This window comes from Andrographis paniculata, unplaced genomic scaffold (genome assembly GCF_009805555.1).
Source record: "Andrographis paniculata isolate CXL003 unplaced genomic scaffold, ASM980555v1 Contig62END, whole genome shotgun sequence".
In the NCBI taxonomy this organism is placed as follows: domain Eukaryota; kingdom Viridiplantae; phylum Streptophyta; class Magnoliopsida; order Lamiales; family Acanthaceae; genus Andrographis; species Andrographis paniculata.
The window spans coordinates 8,131,009-8,144,794 of NW_026137598.1; the positions used below are offsets into that span (position 1 = coordinate 8,131,009).

The window sequence follows — 13,786 nt, forward strand, 5'->3', positions numbered from 1 at the left end:
GAGAGAGCAGTAGAGTGAGTATAGTGTGGGTTTTAGTGGGGAAGTAGGAAAGTGGAGAAATGGCGCTGTGTCGCAGATGCCATTAAATATAGCTGAAGATCGATCCCACCACCAGCAGCAGCTGATGGTTCTGCTTCTGTACGTAATGCAATCATAATATTTTGCAGAAAATTGAAGGGGCAGTTACATTGCTGAGTCGGTGGGATTCGAGCCAACAGAGGAAGGACAGACTGACTGATTAAATGGTTGATGATGATGATTCTATCTGCACTGTTGCAGATAACAAATGTTACTTTGCACTATTCATTCACGAAATATATATATACAAAATACATAGACGAAAGTAGTATCGAAAAGTTTTGAAAATAAAATTAAAAAAAAAAAAAAAAGTATAATTGACGTGAGTTTTTTTTTTTTTTTTTTTTTCTAATTTTATTACAGATCAATAGGATTAAAATTGTTTGTATAAATAGAGCCTAAATTTTAAAATTTTGAAAATCTTAATAATATAAAAAAGAATATTTTATGAATATATATATGAGAATAGTATAATATTTAATATATATACATATACTATATTCTATATGAATAAACATCTAACGGTTTGTTTAGAGTTTGTTTGATTTGAATTTAAATTTTAATTAATTAAAATAATTTTTTTAATATAATATTTTGTGAAAAAAAAAAATATATATTTTTATTAAACGGTTGAACAGTATAATTTTTTCTTTTGAAATTAATCAAACCATTAGAAACCCTAATAATAATACTAGGGTTTCTAATTCTTGCTTCAACTTCCAACTTTCTTTACAAAGTACTTTCTTCAAATAAAATAATATACGTAATGCTTATTATTTATGGAACGATATATATATATAATATATATATATATTCCTTCAGAACATCCTCTTTTTTTTTAAACGTTTATTTTATTTTTGGCTGGAACTACAAAGTAAAAGCATTTAAGATGCTTACGTACATTACTTCTAACATTGACAAGAACTACAACGTATGATGATCGACCTGACGTCAAATAATAAATACTTAAATAGATGGATAACCATATATACATAATTGCCTGTGTTTTTAGAGTGCTATACAATTATTAGCATCATGCTAATTTGTTTTAATCGGTAATAGTACACATAATGTATATCATAATTAATTTTAGCAAAAGATTGTAGATCAATATATAACATAAATACCAACAATACATATGGATTTCAACAAATGCTAAATATTAACATAACATAAATACAGATTATAAATGACAACATGCACAATGCACATACTATTATATTAATTCCAGCTGTGATATATATATATATAGTATATTTCTATGTATCTAATCAATATCCTAAAACTATCTCAATACATAGTTATTTATATATTTATATACATATTTATTTAATAATTATGACAATAAAAGTATAATGTGATGAGTACCTTCACACCATGCGGTGGTTCAAAATTGACTAAAGCAACATTGAAAAAGCCAATAATTAGCTTTGTGGATGCTAACATCTTTATGACTTTATCACACACACCCACACACATATGTATATATACTATTTGTTCATGCTTTATTAGTCCCACAATTATACTTTAACCAAAATAAAAAAAGCATCTTGCGAGTTGTCTCTTTATATGTGTGCTCCCAGTTCGTTGTAATATTTATTACAACGAATCAAAATACAAGAAATTTATTTATTAATTAATTTTGTTACCAGCAAAGATACCATTTCAAGTTCAAATCCTATCCTCAATGATGTAGGAAAGGGTGTTGGCTTTAGTTCTTTAATAAATTCAAAATCATAAATGGATCTCTACCAAACCATCTCTGGCCCAAGAAGAGCATAGGCTTTGATAATTAGTGTGTGGGGCATGGCCATTTTAAAAGCTGGTAAAAAAACATAAGGGAAACTCCTAGTTCTTGATCTAACCAGCAAAAAATAAATTTACTAACCTATAAAGGAGCCACCAGGCATGCTTGTTGATCCCTGAGACGACGTTTGTCCTGGCGGCTGCAGCAGCTGAGATCGCCCGGAACCACCTTGATTCATCTGCTGCGCAATGGGGCGTTGTTGCTGCATTTGCTGTAGTGATTGTTGCTGTTGCTGGATTTGCATCTGACCTTGTAGTTGAGGGGGAGACTTAAAAACAACCATGTTCTGCACAAGAAGGATGTAGAGATAGAGAGTGTAGAGAAAATTAAATATATGATATATGGAGAATTGGAGGGATTTAGTAGTTAGTATTATTACCCCAGGGAAGAGCATTCCAATCAAACGGTGAGCCTTATCCGAAACCGAGAGGAGCAATGTCTGGTTCGGCAAGTGTACTACAGCACACTGCAAAAAGAATTTTGATGTCAAGACAAAGATTTCGTAATTTCATAAACTTGTAATTAATTCTAACAAAGGAATGAGGATTTGCACTGGGACAGACTTACAAGCTTCCTGTCTTGAAGCTGTGCAAGAAAACCGTGCTGATTCATTGCTCGAAAGACTAGGAAATCAGCTTTGCCAATATATTGCCTAGCATAATGTCGCAAACGATATAAAAAATTTTAGATTTTACAAATGCAGACACTATGAAATTGTAGCTTCTTTGAGGCGACATTACTTGTTATTCATGACATCCTGAGATACCAGGCGAACTATCTGCATTGTTGAGGGCCAATGTGTCGCAATCCTGAAAAGGGTGAACATCTCCATGGGTATGAATGCAACATATCTTAATGCAGAAACAGTAAATTCATAGCAAAGACTAATAAACTACTAAAAGACGCCAGTATTATTATATGACTATCTGAGTTTTTTTAATATAGCTGTAATTGGCTTACGCGCCCTGCGATGATGAACTCTTGTATCCCTGCCACATAAAAGATGCAAAAGAGGCTATCGTGAGATAATGCAATCATGGCATGCGAAAAACCAGGAGAGTAATGTACTCAAAAAAGTGTTTCCTACTCCAAAACTAGGTAACGGAAAAGCAAAAAATAACCGGGTTCAAGATACTTTATTGTGGAATTGGTACATACCTCCATTTTGGTAATGAAAACAGGCTTGCCCTGTCTCTGTCCAGATAAGTTGCCCTGATTCAATAACAAAATTTTAGAGGCAGATGAGGGTAAAAAATGTCATAATTTCGATGGAACTAATCACTAAACTAATAATTCAGTGTCAATGGTTAGGAAGGTTCTGAAACAGCAGTCTACTATAAATCAAGAGGGGTAGTCAACTTTAACAACTATTTTTACAAAAGAGCTACTACAGAAAGGGACTCCGAAACAGAGAATAGTTTAAATGTTTTTGGATATTTTTCCAAAGTACGAAAATTGCTGACGCGAATTGTCACGTTCACTTAATCAAAATAGAATCTCAAACATTCATTATATTGATAATGTTATTTACCTCCCACACTTTGATATATTTTGATTGCGGAGTTTGCCTTGCTGAACTTGTTTGTTGCTGATTCAAGGGAATATTTGTAGCAGAATTACTGTTGCTTAGAACAGCAGGTTGCACCCCTTGTTGTCCTTGCTGAGATACTCGCGGAGTAGACGTCATTGAGCCACTTCCAGAGGGCATACTGGCAGGAGCACTGACACTCCTCATGTTCGGACTTGTTCCCTGCAACATTTGTGTGGCTGGAAGCTGGCTCATGCCTGGTGGTGTTTGAGGCAGGCTAACAGTCTGGATACCACTTAAAGTTTGTGATGTAGGAGTTGAGTTTTGTGATACTGACAAAGGTCCTGATATTCCCATGGGACCTGATTGCCCTGACGAGGTTACAGTTTGAGTAGGGGGAACAGAAGATTGCATTCCACTGGATATCATATTTGAAAGTACAGGTGTCCCCATGGAAGGAACTCCAATGGAAGTTCCTCCAGCTAGGACTTGACGAGCTTGAGCAACGTCGTTCAAAATTCTCACATTAGCTGCTGGGCTAACTGGTCGCAAGGAGGGTGTTACATTATTGGCCAGAGGCTTCACATCCGGTAGATTTTCTTTACTCAGAGTCGTGATCATGTCCTGTGATGTGGACACAGGGGAAGAAGTTTTCGAGCTTGCAACTGCTGCTTGAGGAACAGAAGAGATATTTGAAGTCGCAGAGGAGATAGGTTCCTGTCCAACAATGATTGATGAATTTTCCATGTCAGAAAAAAAATGACAGACTACTAGGAAAATTTCCTAAACTTTGCCACCGGTGAGAGAATAAACTTAGACAGATGTTCTTACTACTTTTACAGTTGCAGGAGGTATGTTTCCAACTGATATTGGTGACCGTACCATTCCAGATCCATTTGCTGAAGGGTGAAATGTGTATTATCAGCATGCATACAAAACACTCAAAAGCATTATAATAAGGTCTATATGAAATAACTCTCAGTGTGTTTGTTTGAGGGTTTTGATTTGAATAATTATTTCATGTGATATAAATAGAAATTGACGTGATATTATGGATGTAAAATTGATTTTGTGTAATATAATAAAATAAAAAATAAATATTTGGTTTGATGTTTTTGGGGGGAAAAAATTGTAAATATTGAAAAACAAATCAAATCTCTCAAACAAACACACAAAATTGTTGATATTTTGACCTTCTAAATATCTTAACCAAACACTCTTAATTGCTAGCCTCCTAAAATGTTCAAGAGATGTTTGTTAAAAGGTTTTCTCCTCCTCTAAGTTCCATGGACCAGTAAAGCAAATGAAACAAAGTGCAATATGCAACTGGTATACGAATCTTCTTCAATTAAGGATAGCATAAAATCACCCTCATTCCTAATAACAATTGCCAAGTTGAGAGGAGGAAAAAAGAGGTATATTAGTTGTGCAAAACTCATGCTAGAAATAAAGACTGAGACCAAGAGACCAAAATTATATTATTAGTTATAAAAGTCTCAATCAACCACAAATATTTCTTAGAGACAAATAGATGAATTATATTAGTAATACCGAGGACCAAAAGGCTAGTCAACAAACAATGTCAAACCCTTGTAGATCAATCGGTGAGACATTCCTCGTTTGAGGGTTGGGTCCCAAGTTCGATCCTGGTGGGCGCATGTGTGCATGTATTGGGTGAAATTCCCGTTGGGGGTGTGAGTGTGTGCGTGTGTGGGGTAAAAAAAAAAAAAAAACAATGAAGAACTGAGATTTTATTGTCCCAATTTATATAAAGAGAGAACAATTCTCGATTTCTTGCTCTCAAAGGGTATAAGCTTCATAGCTGTAACATCATAACTGCACACAGATCCTAACGACCCAAGTTGTAGTATATTGCAATGCTAGGAGTGTATGAAGAAACAGTTGACATATGGAGCACTAAAAAATTACCTGGTGGAACTTGAGGCGGCACAGAAACTGAAGGAGGAGTCACATCTGCCTTGACTGGATTTTGGTTTGATGGCAAATTTGTCACCGGCGATCTACTTACACAAGAACGGGCTTCCAGAAAATTTTCTGATATTAGGATAAGGAAGTGAGGATTCTTAACAGTGTCTACAGGATGATCTTCAGCTCTTGGATTGCTATTTCCCTAGATTAATATGAGAACAATAGCATCAGCATATCAAGCAGTACTTGAAACAATGAAAAAGAAACCTAAAATATAGGTTCTGTTTACTTGTGATTTCTACACTCATTTTTACTATTTAATCTTCCAATTTTTCTCCAAAATCATCAAATGTAACACGGATTTTTCATTCAAAACATCACATCGAACAACTATTTTATCTTAAAATTATTTAGAAAAAAGAAAAAAAATCCACAAGTAAACAAACCCAGAATCTTCCCATCATTTTTTTGGTTATTCAGCTATTTAAATTTGATGAACCTCCTTCCAGTTATTAACCACACTAGCGGCCAAAACATGCACATATTTGAATATTCAATAAAAGGAAATACATTCGCTTTATAGTTAATTAGATGCAAATATCAATACAAAGTACATAAATAAAAAGGATTTAGTTATGTTCATTGTCATACTGTTGCTTTTTAACTCCAAATTGTCCAGGTTGAGATTTGATAATAATCAAAGATAAGATGAACAAATTAAATTCACATATGCCTCGAGAAATTTTATGGATTCCCAGTATGGAAGAAAAGAACAAAGTTCATGAAAGTCAATTCAGTACCGCATTATAGATTCCTCTTAGCTTAGGAAGCTGTCTTGGACAAATAACAGAAAGAGAAATAGCACTCTGCCAAATGCAAATGCTCGTTAGAAACTTAGTATAAACAAAGTCCGAGACATGAAAAAGGATAATTTTAAATCTGCACCTGAGGAAAAGACTTTGCTAATGTCTCTGCATCACAAAGATGATTTTCAGGTTGCATCTCAGTGCTGTTTCCATCTACCATATTTTGGGGTTGTGGTCGAAATACAGGTGTTGGCAATGGGAAAGGGTTGCTCCCTGCAATAAGAATGCAATGCCTTTGTGCCTCGGAATTTTGATTTTGATTTCCACTAGGAGAAGTGAACATCTGAAATGTGCATTGCTTATAGAAATTTGAGAAGGAATAGCATATGAAAAACATGTCGTTTACAGAAAACCTGAAGGAACACATGTGCCTCAAGGATGATAGATAAATATTTACCATCAAAGCTTCCGCTAGCCCTTCGGCAATTGCAGCATCATTGAAGCCACCGCCAGAAAATGGTATAGCTGAAAGCCACTGTAAGAATACATCCATGTCCCTAGTCCAACCACTTCGTCGCACAAGGCATGCTGGATCATGGAAAGGGTAATAAACAAAGAGAAACCAAAGATAGGGGATGCATGATACAAACTAAAATTATTGAATATATTTTCATAATCTCCCACAAATTAGAACTTGAAATAAATTTATCTAATAAAGGGAAAGAAACTTCAATGTGCAAGGTTATAAAATTTCACAACTTGTGAGTAGAATTCAGCTTAGTCCTATGACCAGTAAATTTGAGCATTTCAGAAGAACAGAAATATACTGATCTTTCAAGTTGATGTTAGCTGTTAAAAGACTTCAATCAAGGCCTCAAGCACTTAAATGGAAGATTAATTGCAATACAAATCCCCCAATAGTAGCACCCATGGGAAACAGAGGGGAAGATGGACTACATATTTTCATAATTCAGAACATATATATATATATATATATATACAGGGAATTCATGAAAAGCAGAACAAAAAGTAACATGTTCAAATACAAATTTGAGTTTCCCTACAAGAAAGGAACAGCATAAAAAATATATATATATAATTCCTGAATACTTCACAGATCAAAATACGCACCACTGTAGGAGCCATGCCCATTGAACATGACCAGAGAAAGCTCAACATTTGTTGTAGGAGAGTTCTGAAAATATTGATAAATAGTAAGAGCTTGAAATGAAGATGTCAAGAGTACTATATGTAAATCAGTCTAGTTGATAAAAACCCTCACTCAAGAAAATACTTTAAGTGCCTATTTATACCTGACCAGTTGATTCATTTCCATAAAAGCATCTGTAGAGATACAACAGAAAACCTTTTTAATATCAAGTGCTTAACCAAAATCTACCCATAATTTTTTTACTTCAGAGAGAGAGAGAGAGAACATCATCTGGAACCATATTCTAGTAACTCAATGATGTATATGCTATATCAATATCAATGCTTCCAAGAGACAGGACAATAAAAGGGCACCCCCACCCTACCACTTAACTTGCATAAATATTTTTTTTATCCTCGACTGCTTTAATAACAGAAGAAATCAACAGAGAGAAAGAAAGCAAAAAACAATCAATATGCCAGAAAGGCTACTGGCTATAAATAATATTTAAGACCAATCTCAAAAATTTCTCTGCCACATCCAATCAAGGAAAATAGCCAACTCTGTATATGTGCTGCATTGGTGTTATGTTTTCAAACTTGTGGTTTTGGGTGCTGAAGACACTAATATTAAAGAAATAGCAAAATTTCCAGTGTCTACAAAAACTAAGGTAAATTTGGCTACATTTTATAAAACCTTCCATATCTAGAGAGGGGAGATTTGTGTTTGTATCTGTGTGTATATACATATATTTCTACTGACAATCAGTCTTTATATTTATAAGTATAGATGATTAAATAAATATTTAATGATTTATTTGCAACTCAAATTGCTCTTTCCTTACTTTAGGGCTTAACCATTATTTTAACCAACTTCTGAAGCTACTCATTTGTTTTCAGAACGAAAAATCATAAATGGATACAAACCTTGTGACGCAATTATAAATCTTATCAAATTGAACTGTGGAACATATGAAGGAAAAGACGACAAAGACAACAAGGACGGAATTTCTCCGCAGGTTAACATACCAGAAAGATTAATACACACAACAAGGAAATGAAATTGAATCAATTTCGACCTCTTGATCGAGACAACGGAATCGGAAATCATCACATTCATACATATGTGATCACAAGACGATGATTTAGCAAGAACGACAGCATAATCGAATCAGAAATCACAAATAACTAATCGAACACGTCAAACAGTCTCATCGCGTTAATTGTTGCAAAACGCATAAAGTACACTACAATTCCATTGCATCGAACTGGCGTTTGTTCAGCAGAAACACGTAAAACAATCAGTAAAGGAAAAACTGCAGTAAACGAATATGTGCAGTGAGAGAGTGCGGGCACCTTACGATCTTGTCGAGATAATCTGCGACGATAGTTTTCCAGTACGGTCCAATGGCGGCCGTGCCTTCGACGGCGACGATCAACTGCTTCGACACCATGCGCTGATACCAACTCTTTCTCTATCTATCGAATCTCCGAGGTTTCAAGGACGACGTCTTTCTCCAGCAGTCTACAACTCTCCATTTCCTATATATATATATACTTATTTATTAATTAATTTAAATAAATATTTAATTATTATCCGCCCGCAATCTCTTTCACCATGTTATTTCTGTGATGGGCCTAAATTGGGCCTACCTCTGGGCTTCGAAATAATTATTGAGTCGTTAATTGGGGGCATTGTGTAGGCTCGGATAAAATTATTATTGGGCTATTAAATGGGCTCTCTAATATTTAGTGGTCCAAATCTGTGTAAGCCCATTTATTAATTATTAATAAATTAAAAATAGGTTCAAATGTGCAATTTTGAACCACGTCAAGGCGCCCGTTTATCTTTTGGCCAGTTAGATTGATATCTAAAAACAAAGTATATGTGAATATGTTTAAATAAATATATATATCTATATATTAATATGATATTTTAAATATAAAATTAATTTTTAATTTAATATAAAAATTAAACCTAACAAATAATTGACTTTTAAATCGATAAATGTATAATTAATTAACTTCGAGCGTGATACAACAGTGTCAAACAATAAGACAATAAAAAGATCTCAACAAACACAATGTTGGTAAACACTAACCATGATTAAATCGAATTGATGTCTTGTTAGTACAAATACGGCATAAAGAAAACCACAATAATCAAAGAATATTCCAATATCCATATTATTTGTTACCACTCGTCATTATTTAACCTTATCCAAAATCAATCGACAACCATACATATATAGCTGGAACCAATAAGCAAATTCCCATAATTGAATACACCAATAAATATAAATACATAAAGAAATGTTGAGAGACTAGACTGGACTATTGGGACCCACGAAATTTGTACATGGAAAAATAAAATATTAAAATATAAATAACAATTAAATGAAATGTTGACATGAATTGAGCAGGATAAGCACCAACCAAGGATTCATCGTGACCGTCCATCAAGTGTGAAGTTAGGTCAAACATATTATTTGGTACGAGATAATTTGCTCTAAATTAATATTTAACGGCTATTTTTTACACGCAAAAAATATATAAATGTGTGGAGTTTAGGATATTGGAAGAGACAATTGCCCCAATCTTGACTCCAAGGGTCGTATTTATTTCCGTCTTTGCTTTGTAGTAAATTGCTTCAAAACAAGGTTTGTTTGGGATTAGGACACGTGGCGGCCGTATGTAAATTATAAGGATGCATCATGTAGGCCTATAACTTATTACATCGTGCTGCAATGGAAATTCGATTTATTTTTATTATTATAACTATTTTTGTTGTTGCGATTAGAGAAGAGTTGTCAATTTTATCAAGATCTCTATCTATTATTGTTTTGGATTTGTGTTTGTATTTGGAAGTAGATTAGGACTAGGATGTAATTAAGAAATTCAATCCTTGATATTAATTGCAGGTTTTAATTTATGAGGGTTAACAAATAAAAACTCTATGTTAAAAGTATTTATTTGGTAAGTGAATATATATTTTAAAAATAAATAAAATAAAATATTGTTGTTTCTTGAACAAGGGGGAAGATTCTTGCGGATTTAGAATATGTATACATGAAGAGATAAGATAAAGAAAGAATTATAGTCCTTAATAATAATAATAATAAATATAAGTAGTAAATTAACAAAGTAATTAAAAATGACAACCCTATCCATGCATATGCTTCTTATGCGAAGAATATACTTTCGTGGGTCCCACAATGATTTCAAGACATAGTTTATTTTCCGCAGACAACGTGCTCAGAGCCAATCTTGTCATTTCATTTATTGTTTTTTGATCGTCAAATATCGCCTTCACTATATTAAACAAGTTTATTTAAATCTTTATATATATATATATATTCCAGATGAGATGGAGTGAAGCTGACTGTCACAATCCAAAATGTGACCACAAGAATTATTATTAAATTAATTTTGTATACAAAGTGAAAACAATGTAATAAGAAATTTTTGAATTACTCCATTATTATTTCAACCAAAATGCACGCCAGAGGTATGAACAAAATGGACTCTACAATTTATTAATATGAAGGAAAATTTGCAAAGAAATAGTAAATCCCTGTATAATATCCTCTATGCATTGTCTGTCACACAAATTTGCAAAAAATATTATTTAATAATCCTGCGAGGTTGCGGTGGCGGCGGTCATATGAGTGGAGGACGACGTCGCCGGGGAATTCGACCGTACTCCGGCGGCACTACCGCCGCCGTCGGACATAATCGGATTATGTTGTTTTAGACTGGCCGGCCGCGGCAGCGTTGCAATAGGGGCGTATATTCCGGTGGGAGGTGCAGCGGTGGATGCGGCCGCCTCTCCGGCGGCCACTGTGGCGGCGTACTCCGGTGGGACCCAGATTCCTCCGACCACCACGAACTGCGGCGCCTGCCCCGCCGCCGCCGGTTGGATTGTTGGGCTCGGCCGCCGTGTGTGGAGGCGGTACTTCTGTAAATGGCTTTTAACCTCGTCGTTTGTCAGACCGTCGACCTTCATGTGCTCCCTGATCTGCTTAGGTGTAGCGACTGCAAAATGTGAATGTAGTAAATTAATTAATTATCGACATCCCCGAACAGGACTGGACTGTATGTATAAATATATATATAATTTATTTATTTAATTACCATGAGAGCCGCCGAGTTCTTTCAGGGCTTGCAAGAATCTCCGGTGGAGCTCCGGTGACCAACATCGTCTTATCTTTCGATTGTTGGCCTGTGAGTCCTTTCCGTCGCTTTTCTTAATTCCGCCGCCGCCGCCGCCGCCGCCGCTGCCGCCTTGCTCCTCCGTGCAGGTGGCGCAAGCTCCACTCGCTGGAAGTGCATTACTGTCATTTCGGGTGGCGTCCAATCTCTGGGTTGATTCCTAAACCCCCCAAAAAAATCCCCAAATCAGAACAAACCCTAACCCTAAAACACAATTTAAATCAATTGAATTCAATTCAGCAAAATTGAGACTTAATTACCTCATTCAAGGATGGATCTGAAGCATTCGGTTGGGTCTGATTCCATAATTGGGCAGATCTAAGCCAGTCTGATTTCATAGGATTTTTATCATCCCTACCAATTTTGCCGTCGTCGCTGCCAGCATCGTCGTCGTCTTCGTTGAGCTTGTCATGAACAGATTGGTGTTCTTCGCCATCGGAGTGAAATGAAGCCCTCTTGATGGGAAAAAATTCCTCAAAAACAGGCACGTAGCTGGATGTTGTCTGGTCCGAACATTCCGACTGGCCGCGTAAATTACACTCCACCGCCGTCCCCGACAGCTGCTGCTTACACGCCTCAATTGCTGCCAACAATTAAGAACCAAAATTAGGGCACCAATTTTCAATCTAAACCACACTCGATCGGACACCAAAATTCTCGATCGGACACCAAAATTTCACACAATAGAGAATACAATCCTTTCCACAATGCCCACCCACAAAAACACACACACACATATATATATATATATATATACCTTGTTGGACAAGTTCTAGAGAGAGAGGGAGTTCGCGTTGGAAGACTTGAATCTTGCGACGCTCAATCTCGAGGGCTTGAATGTAATCTCGGCAGGTCTGCATTTCCTGGGAGAAATCAGGGTGGTTATGGGAATTGATCATCATTTTGGATGGTAATAAATCTGGAGGGAGGGAGGGAGGGTATTTATTAATGAGGGAGAAAGGGGAGAGTTTAGTTTTGTCCGAGCATAGACAGTTCCGAAGATAATGATGATTCCAGAGTATGAAGGGATTTGAGTAGAATCAACAGATGGAATAAAACTTGGTTCACAAGAAAGAAATGGAGAAGAAAGGAAAGGGAACAAGTATATATATGGAATGAATTACTGTGGGTACACACAAATATATATATGTATGTAGGTATAGCTACAAAAATTTATATAAATATATATATATATATTTCTTATTATATATAGCAAGAAAAGGGCAAAAAGAAAACGCAGTTCTTGTTCCTGATTCAACAAACGAGGCGGTGTTTTTTGGGGAGATCCATGGAGTTCAAACACCGGATGGCTGTGACTGCATGATGTTGAGGGAGCTGGCGTTGAGGTCCCAGGAGTTGTTGAGAAATAGGAGAGCGTGAGAATGTCAAGGTCGGGACGTCGCGTAGAGACGAATCTTGCGACAAGCGCCGATGTTTGAATTGAATATTCGATGGGCGATTCTCGAATGTGGGCTGCCTTTTCTGTAATTTCGATAACAACAAGGACCTAAAATTGCCTCGTGCTTAATACTTGATGGATCATTTCCTTTTGCTCCTCACCTTCTTTAACATTTTCGATTTTGGCCAACATATGTCAACATTGCCCCTTTTTTCATAAAATTGTATTTATTTGATGTGTAAAATCTTTTATTTTTTAAATTTTAGTTTGATTGAATAATATTATTGCAAATAAATATAAATATAAGAGTATTTACAATTTCTAAGTATGGTAAAATTACTAAAAGTATATATTTATATTTGAACAGATAAAAATAATAAAATATATATCCTTCGGCCAAATAACAAAAGTATTATTTATCATTTTAAAAAATATTTTAAATTAATATATAATTTTATTATTTTAAATGATTTTAAATAAAAAAATCATTCAATATATATGAACAAATCATATATTTTCATGCACAAAAAAAAAATTAATTATTTTCCAATGAAACTTAATTACAAGGACCATGTTAAAAGAAAGAAACAATGGGGGGAAGTTGCAATTTATTGGCCACAATTTAAAGAAATCATTCAATTCATGTAGTAGTACATTGTGGGGTGGATTGGATATACTCCAGAATCTGAAGATACATCCAAAGCGAGTGGAATCTTCCGTGGAGCGTGAACTTCACGCCCCTGCCCGCCGCGTATGAATTAAACTCGGCCTTTCGGGTTCTCGAAAGGTCACGCCTACAGTACACCAACTATATCCATTTACAATGAAGGGCCTGTAATGTGGGCCCGGGACACAATTAACAACACGGAGGGTCCACC

General features: G+C 35.4%; 2 protein-coding genes across 3 annotated transcripts; both read right to left on the reverse strand.

The window, feature by feature from the left end:
- Positions 1-29: 29 nt before the first annotated feature.
- Positions 30-8,811, reverse strand: LOC127260806 (mediator of RNA polymerase II transcription subunit 25-like). 2 transcript variants are annotated; one of them, XM_051288747.1, is made up of 16 exons: positions 8,654-8,811; positions 7,462-7,492; positions 7,280-7,343; positions 6,606-6,736; positions 6,288-6,491; positions 6,143-6,208; positions 5,343-5,544; positions 4,245-4,312; positions 3,417-4,130; positions 3,044-3,097; positions 2,846-2,874; positions 2,626-2,694; positions 2,453-2,537; positions 2,265-2,351; positions 1,967-2,171; positions 30-265 (listed from the first exon to the last, which is right to left on the reverse strand). In XM_051288747.1, exons 1-16 carry the CDS (start codon positions 8,749-8,751, stop codon positions 33-35), a joined length of 2,340 nt encoding a protein of 779 aa, XP_051144704.1. In that variant the 5' UTR covers positions 8,752-8,811; the 3' UTR covers positions 30-32. The 2 variants fall into 2 exon arrangements, with proteins under 2 accessions (XP_051144704.1, XP_051144705.1); XM_051288748.1 differs by having other exon boundaries at positions 177-270; positions 6,288-6,506.
- Positions 8,812-10,676: 1,865 nt separating this feature from the next.
- Positions 10,677-12,627, reverse strand: LOC127261299 (transcription factor HRS1-like). The gene is made up of 4 exons (XM_051289593.1): positions 12,267-12,627; positions 11,770-12,092; positions 11,432-11,669; positions 10,677-11,332 (listed from the first exon to the last, which is right to left on the reverse strand). The coding sequence occupies exons 1-4, from the start codon at positions 12,409-12,411 to the stop codon at positions 10,926-10,928; spliced, it is 1,113 nt and encodes a 370-aa protein (XP_051145550.1). The 5' UTR covers positions 12,412-12,627; the 3' UTR covers positions 10,677-10,925.
- Positions 12,628-13,786: the final 1,159 nt, after the last annotated feature.

Excerpts from the sequence above, each read along its gene's own strand:
- LOC127260806 (XM_051288747.1), bottom strand. The coding sequence starts at position 8,751 with ATGGTGTCGAAGCAGTTGATCGTCGCCGTCGAAGGCACGGCCGCCATT. Across the intron at positions 2,695-2,845 it reads AGTTCATCATCGCAGGGCGC|GATTGCGACACATTGGCCCT; the intron begins GTAAGCCAATTA and ends CACCCTTTTCAG. Across the intron at positions 2,538-2,625 it reads CAGGATGTCATGAATAACAA|GCAATATATTGGCAAAGCTG; the intron begins GTAATGTCGCCT and ends ACATTATGCTAG.
- LOC127261299 (XM_051289593.1), bottom strand. The coding sequence starts at position 12,411 with ATGATGATCAATTCCCATAACCACCCTGATTTCTCCCAGGAAATGCAG. Across the intron at positions 12,093-12,266 it reads TCTAGAACTTGTCCAACAAG|CAATTGAGGCGTGTAAGCAG; the intron begins GTATATATATAT and ends AATTGTTGGCAG. Across the intron at positions 11,670-11,769 it reads CAGATCCATCCTTGAATGAG|GAATCAACCCAGAGATTGGA; the intron begins GTAATTAAGTCT and ends TGGGGGGTTTAG.